The sequence below is a fragment of the Rousettus aegyptiacus genome, unplaced genomic scaffold (assembly GCF_014176215.1).
Source record: "Rousettus aegyptiacus isolate mRouAeg1 unplaced genomic scaffold, mRouAeg1.p scaffold_m13_p_4, whole genome shotgun sequence".
Classification (NCBI taxonomy): domain Eukaryota; kingdom Metazoa; phylum Chordata; class Mammalia; order Chiroptera; family Pteropodidae; genus Rousettus; species Rousettus aegyptiacus.
This window is the reverse complement of record NW_023416307.1, coordinates 60,578,627-60,603,300: the sequence shown is the minus strand read 5'-3', so window position 1 is coordinate 60,603,300 and position 24,674 is coordinate 60,578,627. Positions and strand designations below refer to the sequence as shown.

The window sequence follows — 24,674 nt, the reverse complement described above, 5'->3', positions numbered from 1 at the left end:
CTGGATTTTCAGTAACACACATATTAATGCCAGATCTGGAGTATGAATCACAATACACAAAAGAGAATCTGCTGCAGTTGAAAGAGATGCTTCTATAATTATAATCTTCATACATGGACCATGAATTATTTGGCAAAGGAACCTTATCACTCCTCCTGACCATATGTCAGCCTCCCTAGGACACGTTTGGCCTAAAGTATCTGATTCAGAACAGTTAGTGACTTTAAAGGAATATAAGAGGTTAAAAAAAATAGCCACTGAAGGAATATTAGTTAAATTTGAAAATTCCTTAGAGAAATATATGTGTGATTCTTAATTATTTTATTTAGCTAAATATGTCCCTTTGGGGGAAAAAAATCCTTAATAGAAATCAGTAATTTGAAGCTTATGCTCATTAGTTTAAAAAGAGATAAGCAAAACAGTATAATTAAAGATCATTTTATAATTCCAATTATAACAAAAAGAGTGGTAATATTAGATTGTCCTCTCAGCCTGATCTATATACTAGTTAGAAAAAGAGGCAAGCTCAATTGTTAATTGTTACCTTTTTTAAACCAAAGAGTTATCTGTTTCAATAATCTTCAAAATGCTACAAACATAAAAATGTTTCCAGTGACTCAAAACTAAGCCAATTCAGACTTAAATACATCTGTACTAAAGGCTACTGCTCATTCCTAATACTCCTTTCAGGCTCCTCTTCAGCCAGTCCCTTCTGACTACTATTTCTGTTACTCGGTACCCATGTTGCCCTTATTTCCCAAGAGACAGTGCTGAAAGATGTGGCCCTTATCCTCTAACCTCACTATCCCCCATCTCCTAGCCTTCCTCATGGAAGCCCTCAATCCATCATCAGTAAAGCCCTTATAGAAACAATCACCCCTGGAACCTCTGATCCACGATGCTGCCAGGTCCTTCCAACTGCTAAAACCCTGTCCTGTCCCCTATCAGAACCCTGACAGGATCCACTCTGGCTTATAAAGAAGTAAAAGCAAGTCTCGCCCATCACGGGGAACAGCATGAAGATGTGGGCTATAAACTTCATTCCTAGCTTAATTTTAGCTTTCCTATACATTTTACCTTTGTCCTCTTTTCCTCACCCATTTCTGATTTTTTATTTTATGCCTTCTTTTATTATATGCACGTTATAAACTGACAAATAACTTCCACTTATTTTGTAATGAGGACATGACAAAACATAAGCCATCTAGTATCAGTCTCAAAGATATCCAGGATAACTTCTGGAAAGAAGTCTTTTAAGATGTTCCAGCAATGTACTTAAGTTCCTATATGTCCCTAGTCAATCTTTAACTGGTACTCACAGCAGTTGCGTCACTTGTACAACTTGTCTCCTGTTTGTTTAACTCCCGAAGTCCATCCCCTTGCTCTCCCCCTGGCCCGATAATATTATTCAGATGTGCCTTGATGGCTGAATTCTGCAGTGTCAACTCAGCGATTCGTGCCATGATGTCCTTTCTTTGTATTAAAGCTTCATTTGTCCTAAGCTGTTGTCCATCTCCCAAAACTGGGGGCCCTTCTGAGAACGTGGGGTTTCTTGTCTGCTGAGTGTCCGCGTGGGAATTGCACAGGGGCTGTGAGAGGCCAATGAAAGGCCCCTGGGTCTTCTCCAGATCTTCTCCCATGTGAGAGACCCTCCACCTCTGAGTGAAGAGATGGCTCTCCTCACTTGAATTCTGAATATCTGTGCTCGTAGGTAAGGTCTTCTCTTCCCAATTTTGTTCCTTCTCAATTATTTCTGCTGTTGGAAGAATTCGTGGAGCAGGACGAGTTTGAACAGTCCTCCTCAATACTGGAGATAAAATTTAAAAATAACAAATATGTATTATTATTTAGCCATAGATTGTACTATAATCATCATGGTAGTTAAAGAAGTATTTCACTATTTCTTTAGAAGGATTTGGCTTCCAAATATTTAAATTATTTTAGCAGGGAACATACTCACAATGCCACCTCTAACAATCAAGTTTGGAGACTTTGATATTCCTTAAAGCTTTATCAGTATCCTTGTGAAATCCGCCTGCCAAGTTCACATTTTAATATGTATATTAATTAACTTCTGGGCATCCTTGGGGTTGGGACAGTATAGATAATTATATTAACTGAATATGATCAGGAAAGGCATCTCTGAAGAAGTAAAAATTTTAAATGATTACATATGTGGCAAAAAGTAGAGTAAAGAACATTCCAGGCCGAGAGAACAACATATATGAAGGAACAAAAATAGGAAAAAGCAAAGAGGCCAGGCTAGCTGCAGCATAGCAACGAGCGGAGAACTGGAAAAACATGAGACTGGAGAGGCATGCAGAGGTTTTTAAGCCATGGTAGGAATTTTCTAATTTAATTCAAGAACAATAAAACCTGGAGAAAGTTTGGCAACGACTCAATTTACATTTCTTAAATGTTATGGGTAGTTAAGAGGTACAGGAATGGAAGAGACCAGAAAGCAACTTTGGTAATCTAGAGAAAAGATACGGTAGCTTTGACTAAGGTATGTTGGCTAGAAAGATGGAGAAAAGTAGATAAATTTGAGAAAGATTTTGGCAATAGAACTGAAGTAATGAACTAGAAGTGGGGAGTGAAACACACGGATCCATGCACAACTGAATGACAGTGATGCCATTTACTGGGATGGGGAAGATAAGAACTTGAAAACTCCTATCCAAAAAGATATTTGCACACCGATGTCAGAGCAGCATTATTCACAGTGGCCAGGACATGGAAGCAACCGAAGTGTCCTATGATAGATGATTGGATAAAGAAGCTGTGGTATATATATACAATGGAATATTACTTAGCCATAAGAAGAGATGAAATACTGCCATTTGTGACAACATGGATGGACTGCAAGATAATCATGCTAAGTGAAATAAGCCAGATAGAAAAGTTTAAAATCACATGTCACTTATATGTGGGATATAAACTTAAAAGCAACAAATGAACAGGACAAACAAACAGAGACTCATGGACATGGACTATAGACTAGTGGTTACCAGTTAGGAGGGGAAGTGGGAGGTAGACAGGGCAAAGGGGGTCAAAAATGGTGACAGAAAGAAATCTAACTATGGGGAGGTGAACACACAGTGTAAATACATATATGCCTTATTGCTAAAGTGTATAGCTGAAACATTGGATTTCATTAACCAATGGCACCATAAAAATAATTAATTTTATATACACACACACACACACACACACACACATCTTCTTTTTTAAAAAGCACATTCTGTTGTAAACGAGAGAGTAAAAGCAGTTTGCAACTCCAGGCAAAACAAAAACTGAACAAACAATGTCACAGTATAAATATAGGACAAAGATTCTGAACCACTTTAACTCATGAAGTGAACTAAGAATTCACCTTGATCTTCATTCTAAGAATGTTTCCCTTTGTATTGGCACAAAATTAATAGTAACAACAGATCAAAAAAGAAAAGGTGATTGTTTTTTGTTCTCAACTTTCAGTATCCATCTACAGATAAGACCCAGAAGACATAATTATAGTAATGGCACAATGTAAATGTTATCAAACTTGATACTGTAACAGGAAAGGCAGAGTGACTGGTGGTGGGAGGTGGAAACACAGATGTAGGAAGGAAGGAAAGGGAGCTAGTATTCTCATCTTACATAGTGGAAAGCCAAGAAATACACCCTGATGTCAATTAAAAAGAAATAGAAAGTATTTAAAGTCACAAAGTTAGGTATTAGATGAATTAAAAATAAAAATATAATTACTCAAATAGACAGAAAAGGGAGGTAGGTGTTAACTGAAATGAAACCCTCTTATTTAATAAGGAAGAGTCTATAATAATTGTGTAAAGTTGATATTTCTAAAAGAGATGTAAAAATATTTTATATTAATTATGGAGACTACCTCCAGATAAACAGAATTCAGTTTGAGATAAAAATGATTGCCTCTTGATGTAGGCCTACAGTGAGGAAGAAAGAAACTCTTGCATGTGCTTTTTTTCCCATTAACCACATGGAAATAGGAATTAGAATTAACACTTTAAAATAAAGAATAAATGAGATATAAGAAAATGAAAACATGAGATTATATATATTACTCTTTCGAGAAGTGTAGCTATAAAGGAAAGTAGAAATGAATTAGTAGCTAAAGGAAAATATTCCAGATGGAATTTTAAGAATATGTGATAGCCTCTGGCTTCATGTAGCTATTCATATTCAAACTTAAATTAATTAAAATTAAATAAATTTTAAAATTCAGTTCCTAATTCTCACTAGTCACATTTCAGGGGATCAGTAGTCCCATGAGGCTAGTAGGTAGCCACCACAGTGAACAGAGCAGACATAGAACATTTTCATCATCACGGAAAGTTCTACTAGGCAGAGTTGTCTAGAGCATAACTGAATGTTCATGAAGTATCTTCCACCTTTATTTACATGTTCAATTTAACTGAATAAGTCTTAACATGTGAGGATTCTAAACATAATCCTGAAAACTGTGATAATAAAACTTTACCAATTCAGAATACATATTCAAAGGTATTTCTGTCTGCACACTGTACAAGAAATGTGCCATGTCATTTTCCGTGCAGAACCCACTGAAAATGCTAACAAAATGTTGTCTATAGCAACATAATTTGCTTTACTGAACATTTAGTATATTTGTAATCAGAGTAAAAATTTTATAGTAATTGTTTCTTTAAAATGTTAAGCTATTTTAGTATCACCAATTAAAAACAATTTACAGTATCTCAAGAGATCATTAGACAATAACATGCAAATATTTGAAAAATTGCTTTAAGAAATGAAAGTCTAACCTGAACAAAAACCAGATTTGATATCAAATTTCCTAAATCACCAGAGTTAATAATACTCTCTAGTCTTCTAAAGAGGAAATACTGAATCACAAAATTATAGAGCTGGAGGGGCATTAAAAATAAAGGAAAACCAAAGTCCAGAAAAGGCTAGTATCTCAGCCCCATGCCTCCCATCTAGTCATTGGATGCGGAGACCAGGACTTTCACACTCAGACTAGCACTGTCTCCATACACCATGCAGATCTGACAGACTCTACCTTTGCATTACAAATGCTAAAACAGTTTTTACAATAGCAAGGATTTGTCATTTTCCTCAATCCTTGATGGCCTCTTCATGTTCTCTATTGAAAACATACATAGAAGTACAGAAAGTCTGACAAATTCGTATGTCTCAATAGCAAAAGTTCTTCTGTCCTCCTAAAAGGAAGATAAACACTATTTTTAAAGAAATAAAAATTTAGGGAAATTAGGGCTAAATAGTATTTTTCTAAAAACTTTTGAGGAGAGCTGGAGTTGTTTTTTGATTGAGGAACTCTTGAAAATGAAATGAAAGCTATAGCTCCAGAAAAATGCAGATGTGGACAAATGAATATAATTTTCCAAACAATAAAGTAGTCTATGGAACTTGTGAAAACCACCTATGAGCTCTAAGAATTTCTGAGCTAAGGATAAACAATAATTATTTTTAACATTTTATTCAAAACTCATAATATGTGCTTCAAAAGTTACTCTAAAGCTATTTTTAATTGTCCATAGACTTTCATTATAAATTTCCCTCAACTGACTGAGCTAAAAAGTTTTGATGAGAAAGAGGTTAATCGCCAGATCTGACTTAGAGTTCTTTCCTTTCCTTGGTTAAAATTTCCTTACTCTTTGGAGAATAATCTCCACTTATTTCTTACTCTTTCCTAGGCTCCTGGACCATAGGGACAAATGGGACTCCCCTTACTCCATGTCTTCATGCTGAAGACTTTGATCTCTTGATCTGAGCTTAATGTTTACAATTTCTAATGAAACAAATATATAATAAAATTCAATGTCATATTTCACCATAGGAACAACATGCACAATATAAACTACCCAATCTTCCTTCAGCTTAAAGGTTTTATATATATGGTTATCAATACTTTTTCTAATTCTGTTTATCAGGGAATAATGAACACAATAGTGACAACACATATCAAATACAACTACCACATAACTTAGAAGAAGCCTGCTCACCATCCTGCAGAGGAGAGAATTCTGAGTTGCTCTTCTGCCTGGGTGGTGTTAACAACACAGCCGGCTCAAATACATGTGCTGGAAAACTGCTGGCTAGATTTGCACTGTCTGGGGGGTTCGGCACCTGAGACAGTTTAACAGGCAAGTCTTCCTGAGGGAATTCAAGCACGTCTTCCCCTCGGAACATCAATGGCACGGATACATCAGCATTTACAACTGGATCCTCTGAAGAAGATGAGAGGCTATTAATACTTGAAAGAACTATGGGCACATTTCAGGTATTTATACTTAAATGCATCAACATAGAGGGCAAAATCACATAGCTTCTAGAACCTTCACTTTTTAGGCCACATCCTCCGTTAGTAGTAATTCACAGACAAGACTCCTGTGGAGCCAGTGCTAGTAAGAAATAGCTGTTTTTGAGAAAAATAGAGGGCCCCTAGCCATTGAAGACCTGCCCTAGCCATGAGTTTATCTCATGCAAGTTAAATTTTAGTCGGCCACTTCTTAAAATCACTCCCAACATGCATAAAACATTTTCCACACAGAGATGCTTGCCAAAGTATTACTTAGAATTAAAAACAAAAACAAAAACAAAAACAAAAAAAACATGAGAAAGCCTAAATGACCTATTCGGCCTATGGCACATGATGGCATATAAGGAGAAAAAAGGCTTTTGCAACATTGCCACAAACAAACAAAAGTTATAAATTTCTAAAACTCACTATTTTTTTTTCTTTTCAAAACTACCTTTTCTCCTACTAAACCTGGGGCATCATGATGGAAAGTACTGACATTAAACTCCCACTGGTATAGGAAGTTAGTTCTGCTACTTCCTATTTGTGTGATTTTGCTAAGTTATCAACTCTCACTAAGCCTTAGTTTTCTCATTTAAAAAATGGGCTTAACAATAACACTTACCTTATAAGACTGTTATGAGGACTAAATGAGATAATACATGTAAAACACTTAAAATGTATCTGACATAGAGCAAGTATCCAATAAATATAGGCTGTAAATAGCAATAGCAACTTTGGTAGTGTCATGTCGTATATGTATAAATAGCCAATAACTCTATTTAAGTTGACAGTTTTGTTAGTTTGTTTACTCCATAAGTATTTTTAAAATGTCAAGCTAGGAAAATAAGACCCACTCACCTGGACTGTCCATAGCTCTTCTACTCATGGTTCCCCTTTCTAATGTCAGACTTTCTTTGTTATTTATCACAGGACAGCTCTTAATGGCATGTGTGAGCGATATAAGTTGCTCATCTGTTGTGACCACATACTGCTGAAGTCTAGCCTAGAAAAAGAAGAATGAAATAATATCATTGGCATACCAAACATCAAATCAGCGCCTAGGTGTGTATAACTATATCATTATTTTAAATACTCTAGAAATTTCAGACTTTCATTCAAATACTAAAACAATGCATTCATAAGAATACATAATTATAAATATTTTTAAAGTCTCATGATAGAGGAATTATTAAATAAATCATAGAATATTGTTAATTAATAAATACACTGCTACAACAATAATAATTAACCTTTTTATAGGACTTTTGACTTACAAACACTTTGTATAAAGATGATCTCAATTGACTCTCAAAATACCCCAAATGGCAGATATAACAGGTAGAAGAAACTCAAGAGAATATTACACAGGCATTTAAAGTGATAAGCATGAGCACTATAAAAATTTATGGTAATATATATAAAATAATGTTAAGGAAAAAAAATGTGTATTATACACACAGAAATTTTTCCCAAATTCCACACTCATAGCCAATGGTCTACCCAACATCTCCATCTAGAACTCATAGGCTTCTCAAATGTACAAAACCAAACTACTGAACATTCCTCCCCATCAATAACAACTGCACCTTTCTGACTGCTCACTCCAAAACCTTGCAATCACCCTTCACGCTTCTCTCACATATTCTCCTTTACCCCATATCCAACCCATAAACAAATCCTATAGGATGTCTTCAAAATATATGCAGAATTTGCTCACAACCTCTTCCACTTCCAACCTAGACCAAGTTGCTATGTTTCATCTGAATTTTCCCAATAATTCCTATCTGTAATAAACTGCTTCTGTGTTTAACCACCTAGAGTCTAGTCCCATACTGTTCCCAAACTAGGTGGGGTGAACTCAGAGGAGCACCGCAGGACATTTTTTTATTTTTATTTTTATTATTATTTTTTTTAAGTTTATTGGGGTGGCATTGGTTAATACAATTATATAATTTTCAGGTGTACATTATCATTTGACATCTACATATTCTTTTGCGTGTTTACCACCCAAAGCCCAGTTTTTTTCAGTTACCATATATTTGATCTCCTTTACCCCATCCTCTCCCAACTCCTACCCTCTAGTAATCACTAGTGCATTGTCCATGTCCCTGAGTCTCTGTTTGTTTGTCCTGTTCATTTGTTACTTTTTAAGTTTATATCCCACATAGAAGTGATATCATGTGATTTTCAACTCTTTTGGTCTGGCTTATTTCACTTAGCATGATTATCTCAAGGTCAATCCATGTTGTCGCAAATGGCAGTATTTCATCTCTTCTTATGGCTGAGTAATATTCCATTGTATATATGTGCCACGGCTTCTTTAGCCAATCATCTATTATAGGACACTTCAATTGCTCCTGTGTCCTGGCCACTGTGAATAATGCTGCTCTGACATCAGTGTGCAAATATCTTTTCAAATACGGGTTTTCAAGTCTTTGGGGTAAATACCCAGTAACCACAGGACATTTTAAATTTTTGAGGGAAACACTGATGCTTAACATCTATCAGGCACCAGTGAACTACTAGCTTGAGGCAGTTCACAGATTGAACATTAGATTGAGATACAGTCCCTCTGATGATGTCATAGCTTCACAAAGCTGAGTTTCTGGCAGTTGCTCTGCCAAAAAGCAATACTGCATAAAAATTATTGTGGAACAGGATATGAGTGATGGTGTCCAATATGATTCCAAGCTTTAAAAAGCTGTACAATGCCCAAAAGGTATACATATTCCATTAGTAAATAATTGTTATTTAATCATTTAAAAAAGTATGACTTTTTCAATTAATTTACATGTATCATTTTTTTTCAAACACTATCTAAGTTGATAAGACACAAATACTTGTTAAGTTGTTTGAACCTAACTACTTAATAAATGGAACTCCTGGGTATTTCTTTTGGTCCAGGGGTGTCTTGAGACACCAAGAGCACCATAAACTGAGAAAGGGTGGTGATCTCTGTTCTCAACACACCAGCCCAAAGTGATCCTCTTAAAACCTAAATCAGATCACATCTCTTCTCTACTCAAAACCTTTCAGTGGTCTCCCATCTCACAACATCACCACAAATGAACAAAGCATAACAGCCCAATCCCTTACCGAGCCTACAAGGCCCCACATGATCTGCCTTATCTACTCTTGTCTCCTACTACTCTCACTCTTGCTACACTGGTCTCCTTGATTTTTTTTTATCCCAACAGCCACACTCCAACCTCAAGACCTTTGTATTTGCTGTTCCTCTGCTAGACTGCTCTTCCAGGCTATCTGCATACTTGCCCCCTCACCTCCCTCAGGCTTTCACTCAAATGTCACCTGCTGTGACAGGCATGGCCTATCCCATTTACAACTTCCCATCAGAGGCACCTCCTGTGCCTCTTAGCTGCTTGATTTTTCTTTATAGCACATATCACCATCACCATCTAATTTACAATATACTTCACTTTTTCTTTTTTTTTTTTTAAGATTTATCATATAAGCGCCATAAGGGCCAAGATATATTTTCTGTACCTAGAACAGTAGTTGTTCAATAAAAATTTGCTGAACTAAATAGTACATTTTAAAACTGCCCATTTTCCCAGGAGAATTGAAAATATATGTTCATGGATATACTTGCACATGAATGTTCATAGCAGTATTATTCATTCAGAATACACGAGAAGTAGAAAAATTCAAATATCTATCAAACGTAGCATAAGCAAATATGGTACATCCATATAATGGAATATTATTGGGCGATAAAAAGAAATGAAGTGCTGGTACATGCTACAACATGGATGAACCTTGAAAACACTATGCTAAGTGAAAGCAGTCAGATACAAAAGACCACATATTGCATGATTCTATTTATACAAAATATTTCGATTAGGCACATCTATAGAAACATAGATCTGTGGTTGCCAGGGGCTGCGGGAGGAGAGAATGGAGAGTGACTGCTAATGAGTATGGGGTTTCTTTCTGGGGGTGATAAAAATGTTCTGGAATTATATCACGGTGCTGGTACACAACTCCGTGAATATACTAAAAACCACAGACTGTTCACTTTAAAAGGGTGAATTAAATAGTACGTGAACTATACATCAATTTAAAAATTACATAATTTATATCTACTGTCCATTGACACAAACACAAGTTATCTGTACTATTGCTTTTCTAGTAGCTTTTGGCTGATAAATAAAAGTAGTAATAACTACCATTTGAGAACAAAAAGATAAACAGAACTGCCTCTGTCCTCAACCAGCTCACAATTTTCAAGATAGGTGCACATATATGTGTAACACAATTTGGTAAATGCAATGAGAGCAACATCCAGGGAGTATCAAAAGTGCACAAAAGAAGAATATTTAATGCAGCATGGAGACAATAAGGTTTTCTATAAGAAATACTGTATATGTAAAAAAAAAAAAAAAAATGAGTAATTAGCCAGACAAGGGGCAAAGAGGACCTACCTAATAAATATGAAGTTACTGTAAACTTTAAATGACATATGATTGCAGAAGGGTTCCTCCAATGGTATTCTCTACTGCCTTGAAATTAAAAGCAGCTATCATGACACTCATTTCACATTTGACTAAACTACTACAATACTGGTAGTTATCATTTAAATGTATATTTTGTCTTCCCCACTAATTAATAAGTTTCTTAAAGACAGTAGACTTACTCTATATATTATTTATAGTCCAAGTTTCTACTATAGTACCTCCAATATAATAAATGTTCAATAAAAACTACCATTGATGATAATAAATATAAGTAATCACATCAGCACAAGTAAACTAAAGGCAATTAGAAGAAATCTCACACATTCTTAAAGAGGTTTTATACTAAACACAGAAAGTTTGGGATCTCATCTGAATACCTGGGTAGCAGTATTTTCCTCTCTAAGAAGTAGAATTTCGGCTGTCAGAGCATCAATGAGCTCTCGATGATCACCTAAGACTTGTTCCAGTTTCTGCCTTGTCTCTACTTCCTTACGCAGTTGGAGCTCACTCTATAAAAAAATATCAAATAAACTCCCATCATTAGCATCACATGTTGAAAACTAAAAATTTCTTCTCAAAGTTGTCAAAAATGAGAACACTTACAAAGTATATAGGGACAGTAATGAGCACTAAATATTTTATTAAAAGGTTTGTTTCATTAAAACGTGCTGCTTTATCCTCTTCTTTTCTTTAAAGATAATGCAATAAACAGAATGCTATACAGAATTAAATAACTACAATGTTTGTAGAAGTAGAGGGAAGTAGATATACATATTGCTTGAATGCACAGACCATCTCTAGAAGGATACATTGGTATCTGGCAATGAGAGCTGTCTACAAGGAAGCAAACAGGTAAAATGGATATTCACTGTGGAAACTGGGCTTTTCATCATATACCCTTCTGTAACTTTATATCACTAATTCAAAAATGTGAATATATCACCAATTAAAAAATTAAGTCTGTTAAAATATAATTTAAAATAAATGACAATAGATTCAAATACCTGAGCTTTGTAAAGCAAATAATTAGCTTAAAAGTACATGCTTCTAAGCCTGTAATACTTTCAGAGAGCCAAAAGTACACTCCTGGACATTCCTGCCTTAAGCGCAGAAGAATGTTAAAATTTTCTTTAAGTCTGACAGGACAATAAATATTTCACTATAAAGCAATTTTAGGAAGACAATTCCAGAGAAAATAAAACATCTAAATTAGAGTAGTGAGACCATTTTTTAATAATTAAATTGCCTCAAACATTTTTATCATATTTGTTTAAATTTAAATACATAAAAAAAATTTAAATAGATTTTTTAAAAAATCTTAATTTCAGCTGTCAGAGCATCAATGAGCTCTCGATGATCACCTAAGACTTGTTCCAGTTTCTGCCTTGTCTCTACTTCCTTACACAGCATTCTGAGGACTGATTATTATTCTCAAATAAATTAAAGAAACAATTCCTGCTTGTCTTATATTTTTTTCACAACAATAAAATATCTCCCACTGACCCTAAGCAAAACCCAAGTTACCAGTCGTACAGATAACACAAAGGATTTTTCCAGTCTTTGTGTACAGATTATAGGAATGCTACTCTTCAATCTAAACTAAAGTGGGAGTAGGAAGCAGAGAAAAGCAGTAGAATGAGGACATTTAGTAGATCTTTTTAATCTATAACTGCTGAACAGTAATATTCAGTATTAGCACAAGACGTTTTATTTATAGCGGATTTACTTTCCTAATTATATTTTTCTAAAGCTCATATTAAAATTAACATCACTTACCTAAGCATGTATCAACATGCTGGATGATACATGAGTCAGCATGTAGAGAGAAATTAAGAGGATAAACCTTTATTGCAGATAATCTAAAACTGAGCTATTTTAAACAAAGCTATTCAAATTTGACCATATTTTATTCAGAGGTTCCAACCAAGTAAGCATAGAGGGAAAAAAAACCCGTACATTTCCACCAGCACTCTGAAGAGGTGATTTTAACAATTTCATGCTCTTACCTCTTTAAGGTACCGAACCAGGCGACAGAGGGAGCTCACCAGCGACAGAGTAAAGCCTGTAAGACCCTGACTGCTCTGTGGTCCCTTGACCTCACGTCCTGTCCACCGTTCATATTCTTCCATTTCATGTTCCACTTCATATATCATGTGTTTGAGGACATCCAGGCTGGGATTATTGCTATTCGATAAGTCTGTGGAGGCTGTGCTAGCTGATAACATGGTATTCTTCTGCTTGGAAGGAGAATGCAAATCCGGTTTTCTTTTCACTAATAATGACAGAAGTCATTCTATATTAAGATCAGAAAAAATTATACTATAAAACTACTAGGAAAATCTTTGACTGTAATCCACAATTTATAAAAGGTTTTTATAGAACCTATCACCATTTTCTCACAAAAAAAATCTATATAGTTTAAGCCAGGTTTATACTATCTACAATGAATGCTCTAAAACCATCTTTCTACAGAGTTACATGGAATAAAAGGGGGCTTCTTATCTACCATAAAACAAATTCTTACTTAGCTGGATCCAACAGGCTGAGTTTAAGGGAAAAAAAAATTTACTAAGACATTAAGATAGTTGTATCAAATTACATGTTTAATAATTTATCTTTGTAAATTAAGAGACTGAACCTTTATTCGACAGTTGTTTTTGCTTCCTTGAGTTCAGCACTTGTCCCACAACATGGTTCGAGTCTAGAGACTGGATAGATTCTTCAGGTTGCAGCCTGGTACGGACTCTCCTGACAGCATTGGTAGCATTCAGAGCAGCTAAAAGAAAGAATATTTCCAAAAGAATCTCAGTGAAAGAAAAATGTTGAAAGCATTTCAAGTGACAGATCAATCAGTATTTTACTCAATTAGGCTAAGACGGTCAAAACTCAAATAACTCAAATTCCTTTTAAAATTACTATGTTCAAGAAAGAACATAATAAAGCAAGCTACTACCCTGTGAGAAGAGTAACACAATGGAAACACAAACCTTTTTGTTCCCGTGATGAAGGGGCAGATGATGGAATTCCTGGAGGGCTTGTTATTTGTGACTGTGTTGCTATTTTCTGATGAATATCAGTCCATAGTCTATTAATTAACTCAGAATTATCCTCCTTTAGTTGGTGGAGAAACCTGTAAATGATGAGACAACAAGCTACATTAGAATAAGTGCTATGATTTAACCTGTTAAACTGTTTACATGTTTGATTTGAAGGAACTTTTCACAATTTATAATTAAAAACATATTTTGTTTTAGTCAGTGTTCTTAGTGTTCGAAGGAATCATTCCATCTCCCTCCCAGTTTCCCACCTATGTTGGCTCCTAAAGCAGGAACATTTGCTCTTTCTGAAGTTTCATGCTATGGGCCCCATCCTCCTCTCCCTTTCTCTAGATAAAGTACATGGCTTGGTCCCTTTCTGATGTCTCTCCTACTTAGGAACCTATCCTCAGAGCATGGTCTCCACTCATCACTGTAGTAAAGTGACTGGAGCAGACACTGCCCTGTGTGTTGGGAGCAAGGAGCAGAGGAAAGAAGAGATGCAGTGTAGGTTAGAGAGCTACGCTTTTTGCTGTAATCATCTTTATCATTGATAAAGCTGATATTTTCATCTCCAGTTGTTTATTTCTCACTTGGTCTAAGACTTAAAAGAGCTGGGCGAGCGGGCAAGGGGGGCCAAAAAGCAGGATTAACCTAAATGTCCAGCAGCTGATGAATGGATGAGTAAAATGCAATATATCCACAAAATGAAGTATTATGCAGCCATAAAAATAAATTGAGCATTACTATATCTACAACATAGATGAATCTCGAAAACATACTAAGAGAAAGACACCTGAGACAAAAGACCACATATTGTATGATTCTATATATATATGAAATGTTTAGAATAGGCAAATCTATAGAGAAAAAATAGACTAATTGAATAGATTAGATAGGGTGGAAGAGTTTGGGAAGAATTGGAGTTTGACTATTAAAGAGTAATGCAAATATTTTAAAAATGATTGTAGGTGGAACTAAAAATCACTGAATATTACACTTTAAATGGGTGGACTGTATGGTATATGAACTACAAATAAAGTTGTTACTAAAAAACAAACACACAAACCAGGAAAAGCAAAATCTCATTTAGTGGCTCTACAAACCTCAACTTAATGGAGTTACTTTCAAGCAACCTGCGGGCAGCAAATTGAATACACTTCGTAATTGCTATAAAGGCATATTTAGCAAAAGGTCTGTAATGTAGTCTATTCACAGGGGTCCAATTATCAAAGCATCAGAAAGACTCTCTTAAGACGAGTTAGCTCTAAATCTAGACATCAGGACAAATCCTGAGAAAAGTGTTGTAATAAGATTTCTGTACCAACTGGGAAAATCCAAAGCAGTATAAACTCACATTACTGCCTTTAATGTTTATATATTTAAGAGTCAGGTAATGTGAAAGAATAACAAGAAAAATAATACAATGCTATCTATGGTAGGCTTAAGAATAAACTTCTAAAGTTACTCATACCCTAATCCCTGGAACCTTGAGTGTTACCCTATCTGACTAAAAAGAGATTTTGCAGATGTGTTTAAAGGGAGGTAGAGGGAGATTCTGACACATATAAGAGAATAAGGTGATGTGAATAGAGAGGCAGAGATTAGAGTGATGATTGGATATTCTCAGTCTGTCCAATTTATTAGAAAAGCATGTCCTGGAAAGAAGGGCACGTATATACTGAACAACATTTTTGCTAATCTAAAGAGATTAGGCATCTTACTAATGGATCCCCTCAATGATTCTCAGCAGAAGCCAGCAATTTAGATGAGATTATCAAAAAAGATCTGTGGAGGACCTCTTGTCTAATGGCATGCATGAACATGATATAAACAGGAGACCCATAAGATCTTTTGAGAATATTATACCAGCAGATATACTTCCAGCTTGGACTAAAAGGGACTAAGATAAGATGAAATGAAGGAAGGTTGTCAGACTCCCGAAATTCTACAGACAGAAACTGGCTGATAAAATTACTCTGCTGCAAATATAGGCTCCAAGGAAAAAGAAGGATAACTTCAAGGACAGAGCTGTAGGTTTGAAGGTCAAATCCACAGGCTCAGAGGCCAAGGCCAGAGCCAAAGACACAGGAGACAAGAGCCATGGATCCAGATATCCAGATGGTAGAGCCTCAAGCCACAGAGGATTATTACCAGGCCTTGAAACCTAAAGAAATTTGCCCTGCTGGGTTTCAAAGTTGTTTGGAACTGGTAACCCCTTTCCTCCTTTGAACTTCTCTCTTTTAGAATAGAAATGATAATTATTATCCTATGATATCCCTCATTCTATTTGATAGCAGATATCTTGTTTTCAGGTTTCACAGGATCATACATGGAGGGGAATGTTGGCCCAGGATGCATCATATCCAGAGTCTTACCCATACCTGATCTAGATGATGAGATCTGGTTTAAGTTGATGGTATTTAGATGAGACTTTGAAGTTGGATACATGCTGAGACATTAGGGGATATTGGAATGGACAAATGTAGATTTTGCAAGTAGACTAGTATTAGTGGGTGGATTGTGGTAGGCTAAATAATTGGTGATTATAAGTTAAGGATCTTTTGAATGTGAGGTTGGACTCTAAATGCAATCACGTATATTCTTATAAAAGAGAGGCAGAGGGAGATTTTGACACATGCAAGAGAAAGTGACATGCAGACAGAAGCAGAGACTAGAGTGATGCAGCTGTGAGCCAAACAAGACCAACAGCCATCAGAAGCTAGAAGAGGCAAGGAACTGATTCTATTCTAGAGCCTCTGGAGGGATTGTGGCCCTGCCAACACCTTGATTTTGGTCCATGGGAACTGATTTCAGACTTCTAGACTCAAGAACTGTGAGAGAATAAATTTCTGTTGTTTTAAGCCATCAAGTGTGTAGCAATTTGTTACAGAAACTCCAGGAAACTAATATATCACCTTAGATTTATTTGGCAACATTCAGTTTAAAAGCTCAAAGTACTTTCTGTATATTATTGTTCAAATATGAGGGGAGGAAAAGTAATTTAAAGCATTTATCTCCCTCCAAAGACAATAAACTCCCTTAAATCTGAAACTCTATTTTATTCATTTAATTTACTTTGGGTGGTGATTCAAATCCAAGTGCCTTTCATTTTGATCAATGGCCATTTATCAGCACCAATTTTGTTTAACAGCAACATCAATTACAACAGTATTCAAAAAATATATTTTATATACAATTTAGGAATTTCCACATCTCTAATTTACATCCCTAACATACAAACCCCAGGCAAAGGAAGCTTCCCATGTATAATGGAACAGCAGTTTTCCTTGTCATTCATTTTTGCCCCTTGAGATTTCCCCCTCTCTCTTTTTCTTCATTTTTCCCAGGAATGTCTCTAACATCACCTTTTCCACTCCCAACCCAAGTCTTACTTCTCTGCACACAAAGAGATCTGCAGAAGGCGTAAAGCAGTAGCAAAGGAAAAGGTGAGGGAAAAGCTTGCGACCACTGCTTCCTCATTTGGAATGCACTGACCCCCATCAATGACCCAGGGGAGGCTTTTGAGGACTGGGTTAGGGACTTGTTTATTATTGTTTATTTCTCTCTGAGAAATCTATTTCAAACCACAAGATACTTTAGAGATCATATTTTCTAGCTCTCACATTTTACAACTGAGGAAATAAAGACCCATAGATTATCTAACTAGTAAATAACCAAAGGCTTTGTCTCCAGGTTGCAAGTCTAATGTATCTTCTAATATCACACACTCAATAGTTAACAAATACTATTTTGAGACATAAGGTATTCAAAAGTTGGAAAGTGCCTGTTCTCACAATTAACAAAATAAAACTAACCATAAACAACCAAATAAAAAAACAATAATTTGATTCAAATGTAAAGGATAAAAATAATTCTGTACAAGATTAGCTATATTTAGGTTCAAAAAGGAAAAGTGCTTAAAAGATGATATATAATTCCAAGTATTCCTGAGAAAATGGTGACCAGCTAAATTTGAATCACTCTACATATCCTCTAAAATATACAGTGCAAAAAGGACAGCAAATAAAATAGCACATAACCAGCACCCTCCATATTATTGGAAGTTAGTGATACTACTAACATCAAACTATCTGTAAGTAAAAAAACAAACACCAAATTTCAATAATGGTCTTTCTTGAGCTCACGTCAGAAGCCTTTGTAGGGAAAACAGGCAGTTCAAAATGAACTACACAGGGAAGAAGAAAGCTGAGAGCCTATTGGTGACAAAAATCACCCCCAGAAAGAAAAAGCCCATTCTAAGTATACAAATACTTAAAAAAAAAAAAAAAAAGGTGGGATCGATCACAACACTACCAAGAAGTATGCAGGACCCAAGGTGATAGTCTTCGAAGGGCATTGCTTGTTGGGGAGAAGGGAATGAATGAACAGGAAGGGAGAGGTGCCTTGGGAGACTGAGTGCTGAAGAAGAAAAGAAGCAAGACTCCTTCACGACAAAAGAGAATAACAGTATTGGAAGACAAGGCAACTTTCACCCACCAATGCTTTAAAAACAAGGCACTCATTAAATAAACTGTACTACATGATAATTGAGAAAAAAAGCCACCCAAACTCTCAAGCCTCCCCACAAAATGTACAGATTAAAACAGTCTACATTCAAAGGCAATATAACAATTTTAAATTGAAATATATAACAATACAACAATATAAAATTGAAATTGAAATCTTTCAGCTAATGAAAATCCCCCCCAAAAGCAGAAAAAACTATAACACAATACTTTAAATAAAATTAAGTATATTTGAATAAGTGTTTGGAGATACATACATACACACACACATATATATATATCTTGAATCAGAAATTCCAAAACTAAGATCAGAAATGGACAAAAACTAAGATCAGAAATGGACAAAAACCAGGAAGAAATAAAACAAGAATTGATTAAACTCAGGAAATAAATAAAAGAAAAATTATCTTGGAAATAAGATTAAATTACTACATATCCAATGGAGAATTGTTAGATACACATTTAATAAGAAACATTAAAGAATTATAGGAAAACAGAAAGATTAAAATTAAGATCAAGAAAAATAAAAAGGATTAGAAAGAAAATACTTGAAATGGAAGACAGAAAAGATCTCTTATATATTTAAAAGGAGTTGGGGGGAGCAGAGAACAGTGATATTGAACTAATATTTAAAACTATAATCCAAGAAAACTTTCCAGAAAAAAGAAAAAAGGAAAAAAAGAACCGAATCTATGTGTAAAAGGGCCAACTGTGTTGGAAAAGGAAAAAGGGAAAAGGAAATAAATTTTAAATATAAAAAAAAAACTGAGTCACTAGGCAAAAATGCCAAATTATTTATAAGGATAAGAAAAGTATCCTAGCATTAGACTTCTCAAAAGCAACATTTAAAGCAAACTAAGAGTGGAATAGCATTTCCTTTCTTTCTTTCTTCCTTCCTTTTTTTTTTTTCAAGAAAGTTAAGAAAACAAAGTATGAACCAAAGATATTTTTTATATATATGGCCAATTTGTTCATTAAATGAGAAAGCTATAGAAAAATTTTTAAGCTTTCAAGAACTCCGGAAATACTATATTCAAAAACTCTACAGCATAAGCTTTATCTAACTGACAGACTAAATCGAGAACTAACTAAGGAAACATCATAAAAGGACTGATGATGAGCTTTTAATATATTTAATTGTATCTCTAAGGCTAATACAAAAATGGGAATATATGGGAAGAATAATATGTAAATTTTTATGCTCCTTGAAAGCAAAAAATTGCAACTAAAAATTAGGAGAAAATTGGAGAGAAAAGAAGGGAAATAATGGAAATGTAGAATAACTTATTTGTAGCATAGGTAATAGGTAGAAGTCAAATAAACACCATTTAAAACCAGCACATCTGCCTTAATATAAGATTTGAAACAATAAAGTGCATAGAAGAAAACATAGGAATGAAACTCAAGGACCTTGGACTTAAAGAGGATTTTATGAATTTACTTCCCTCAAGGCAAGGGAAGTAAAAGCAAAAATAAATGAATGGGACTACATCAACTAAAAAGCTTCTCTTCAGCAAAAGAAACTGTCAACAAGGTAAAGAGACAACCATCAGAATGGGAAAATATATTTGCAAGCAATGCCTCCAATAAAGGCCTAATATCCAAAATATATGAAGAACTCAGTAACAAACAATCCAGTCAAAAAATGGGCAGAGGATCTGAACAGACACTTCTCCCCAGAGGACATACAAATGGCCAACAAACATATGAAAAGATGTTCAACATCGCTAGTTATTAAGAGAAATGCAAATCAAAACCACAATGAGATACCATCTCACACGTGTTAGAATAGCTATAATCAACAGGACAAGTAATAACAAATGCTAGAGAGGATACGAGAAAAAGGAACCCTCATACACTGCTGATGGGACTGCAAATTGGTACAGCCACTACAAAAAACAGTATGGAGGTTCTTCAAAAAACTAAGAATTGATCTACCATATGATCCAGCAATCTCTCTACTGGGTATTTACCCCAAAGACTTAAAAAATCATATCCATAAAGATATTTGCACACCAATATTCATAGCAGCATTATTCACAGTAGCCAAGACATAGAAGCAACCGAAGTGCCCTATGATACATGCGGTACATAAATACAACGGAATATTATTCAGCCATAAGAGATGAAATACTGTCATTTGCGACAACATGGGTGGGCCTTGAGATAATCATGCTAAGCGAAATAAGCCAGGCAGAAAAAGCTGAAAATCACATGATATCACTTATATGTGGGATATAAACCTAAAAGCAACAAAGGAACAGGACAAATAAACAGAGACTCATGGACATGGACTATAGACTAGTGGTTACCAGAAGGAAGGGGGTGGGGAAAGGGGAGAGGTAGATGGAGTAAAAGGAGTCAAATATTGGGGGATAGAGGGAGGGTGAAATGGATAAAGGAGATCAAATATATGGTAGCTTAAGAAAACTGGACTTTAGAATATACAGATGTTAAATTATGATGTACACCTGAAAATTATATAATTGTATTAACCAATGTTACTCCAATAAATTTAATTAAAAATAAATAAGTAAATAAATAAATAATAAAAATGAAAATATACCCAGCACATCTGAAAGTAAAAGGTTAAATAAGAAAATGAGATTAAGACTATATAAAAGGTAGCAAAGATAACTAACTGGAACAAAATTATAAACTTCCTAAATACCAAAAGAAATTTTAAAAGAACAGCCAAAAGATATCTCATAGGGAAGAAAAATTATAATTATAGTATAATACACATAATACTATAAAATAACAAAGTTAGTGTCGAACATGGCAACCTGTCAATAAATGTTACAAGTTATTTCACTAATTAAAAAGATTTTGAGTTGGCTAATAATGCAAGACCCAATTCTATGTTGAATATAAGAGACACACTTAGTGTATAATGATTCAAAAAGATTAAAATTAAAGGACGAGCAAAGATGAACTAAGTAATTAGAAACAAGAAGAGATTTCATTCCTGATATCAAACAAAGACGAACTAAAACCAAAAGGCATTCAACGTGACAAAGGAGACTTTCTAATGCTAAAAGCCGGAACTCACAATGAAGATACACATATACAAAAAATAAACACACACACGCACACACAACAATCACCTTCATAAGGATGGAGGCATGTGACTACAAACAGAATTAAATATATTTCAATGTCGAGTGCAAAAAAAAACCCCACAATCATAGTCAGAGACTTTAATACAGCACTCTTCATATAAGAGATGATAAAAATAAGAATACAAAAGAAGTAAAAAACATATAATTAATGAGATAGATCTTATGGGTATACACTAGAACTGTCTATCTTGTTGAACAGAGACTATACCTTCTTCTCAGGCACACACATGGAACATTAACCAAAATTTGATCATACATTAGGTCACAAAGAAAACATCATTAAGTTCTACAAGTAAAAATATTACAAAGCACACTTTTAATGAACTATAATAAAACTAGAAACAACAAAACAAAATAATAACAATAATAATAATAATAATAATAATAAAGGCTCTATCTGGAAACTTTTTTTAAAAACCCTAATTTTAAATTTCTCTTAATGGATATTCTTTTTAAAAAAAAGGTAGTGCAGAAAAGTGATACATACTAATTGCAGAAAAGTTAGAAAACATAGATAAACAGAAATAGGAAAATAAAACTTACCTGTAATCCCACCCAGACAGAAATATGAAAAAATGTTCAATTGTTACTTTTCTAGAATTTTATATAATTTTTTTAAAAATTATATAGATATTATTTTAAAACCTGAAATTTTTGTTAATGGTATACCATAAACATCTTTTATTATCAGTAAATATAGTATAACATTAGTGGCTGCATAGAATTATCATTGGCTGTACCTCAGTTTACTCAACTAGATATTTGAATCACCTTCAGTCTTTTCTCTCTCTTTTTTTTTTAAAAAAGCTACAGTGAACAATTTTAGCTAAACGTGTATCTATCCTTAATTATTTTATTCTTTAAGGTAATTTTTATTTCTCAGTTAACATGTGACAGTGTTTTGTTATTTTAGAAATTAGGTTTCAGTTTACATTCTTCTCTTTAAATTTATCTAATTTCTAAAATAACAAAACACTAGATATCAGAATATATGATACATATTTAAGGCAGTGTTAGAGGAAAATTCATCACCTTATGTATGTTTATCAATTAAGAATAAAAAATAAAATAAATTTATTATTAAATTCCCAACTCAAAATGCTAGAGGAAAAAAAGGAAACAGAAAGGACAAAAAAGGAAATATGGATAAAAGCAAAACTTGATGGAAATCAGAAAAATAGTAGCTCTGATTAAGAAGTCAAAATCCTGGTTCTTTGAAAATTTAACAAAGTAGACAAACCACTAGCTAATTTAATTTTTAAAAAGGGGGGAGGACTAGAAGAAATGATGAGGGAAGATAAGTACTGAAACAGAAAACATTTTTTAGACATATAAAGATTATTTGCACATCTTTATGAAAATACATTGATACACTTAGTAAAATAAATAATTTCCTAAGAAAATATAATTTACTAAAATCAACTGGAGTATAAATAGACAGTTTAAATAATCCCGTCTCCATAAAAGAAATTATTATGACATTTTCTTGCAAAAAAAGTACCAGGCTCAAGTAGTTTCGGAGGGGAATTCTACCAAGCCTTCACAGAATAGATAGTCCCCATGTTACAATTGTTCCAGTACTTAAAAATTAGAACCTTTCAGATGTTTCTTATAAAATCAAGTATAACACTGTTACTTCAACCTGATATTCTATATTTTAAAAATTATATACAATATCACTTATAAGTATTAATGCAAAAATACCAAATAAAATATTAACAAATAATACTCAACATGATAATATTAAAAATAACATACCATGGCCAAGTGTAAATTATTTCAGGAATGCAAAGACAGTTCAGTATTAGAAAATCCATAATGTAATGTACCATATTAATAGATCTAGGCAGGAAAATCATATGATTATCTCTATAAATGTTTAAAAAGTCTTTGACAAAATTCAGTACTCATTCCTGATGAAAATAAGAAAACAGGAATTGATAGATATTTACTTAGCATTGTTTAAAAACAAAATTAAAAATCCTCAGTATTGAAGCTAGCATCTTACTTATGGGAAAACAGTAGAGTCATTTTTATAGATCAGAAACAACACAAGGATGCCCATTATTCCCAGTATTATTTAACACTGTTCTATAGTTACTCCAGTATACAAAAGAAAGTCACCTAGAAGTATAAGACTTAGGAACAAATAAAACTATGTCACTTGCAGATGACATGATAGAATACCTTTTAAAAAACCTAAAAAACCACTGTTAAACTAATTCAACCAAGAGTCAGTAAGGTAGCGGGATATCAAGATAATACACTGAAATCAATAATCTTCATAAACACAAACAATAACTAATTAGAAAATACAATGGAAGAAAAAACCCAATTTAAGAGTAACAAAAAATATAAGATATTCATGATTAAACTTAAAAAGAAATGAGTAAAACCTATATGAAAAAAAACTTCATTAAAATACTCTTCAAAAACAAAAAAGTAGACTAACAAATGGATGGAAAAACATATTTTGTTCTTGAATAGTAAAACTCAACATAGTAAAGATATCAGTTCTCTCTAGTTAATCTATTAATATAACAAAAATACCAGTAAGCTTTTTTTATGAAGCTAAATAAGTTGATACTAAAGTTCATATAGAAGAATAAACATGTTGAAATCATTAGGAAAACTGAATAAAAAAAGGCAATGAGGACATTAAAACATTATCAACTCACTCTACTTAAAACAGTATGATATTAAAGCATGACTGAAGAAGCAAGGCCAATGGAGTCGAATAGAAAGTCCAGAAATAAATCCAAGTGTATATGGTAATTTATGCACACAGGTAGCATCATCTCTCATCAGTGGATCAAGGACAGCGTTTTTAACAAATAATGTTGAAGCATTCTGATACCCATTTAGGAAAAGATAAAAATTAAATCCATACCTCATACCATATGTCAAAATAAACTCTTAAGTGGGTCAGAGAACTAAATGTGAAAAATAAAACCACAGAAGTATTAGAAAAATCACGAGTGAATTCCTCTAAAACCAGTTTTAGGAAAGAATTTCAGAGTATGAGTCATGCAAAAAAGAAAAAAAGAAGAAAAAAAAAGAAATTAAACTATATGTGTAAAGTAATTTTTGCTTGAAAAAAAATGTTATAGCAAATTCAAAAAACAAATAACAAACTAGGAGAAATTATAACATCTTACACTGGTAAAAGACTAATATCTTCAATATGCAAAAAGTGC

At 33.8% G+C, this 24,674-nt stretch overlaps 1 protein-coding gene across 5 annotated transcripts in view; it reads right to left on the bottom strand.

Moving 5' to 3' along the window:
* SPICE1 (spindle and centriole associated protein 1) overlaps positions 1 to 24,674 on the bottom strand; it is a 57,852-nt gene that overhangs the window by 5,784 nt on the left and 27,394 nt on the right. For all 5 annotated transcript variants that reach the window (XM_036219144.1, XM_036219148.1, XM_036219146.1 and 2 more), the window contains 7 exons: positions 13,779 to 13,921; positions 13,430 to 13,567; positions 12,798 to 13,063; positions 11,169 to 11,300; positions 7,175 to 7,319; positions 6,018 to 6,242; positions 1,320 to 1,807 (listed from right to left, as the gene is read on the bottom strand). In XM_036219144.1, coding sequence (XP_036075037.1) covers positions 1,320 to 1,807; positions 6,018 to 6,242; positions 7,175 to 7,319; positions 11,169 to 11,300; positions 12,798 to 13,063; positions 13,430 to 13,567; positions 13,779 to 13,921 — 1,537 coding nt within the window. The remainder of the gene's footprint in view (positions 1 to 1,319; positions 1,808 to 6,017; positions 6,243 to 7,174; positions 7,320 to 11,168; positions 11,301 to 12,797; positions 13,064 to 13,429; positions 13,568 to 13,778; positions 13,922 to 24,674) is intronic.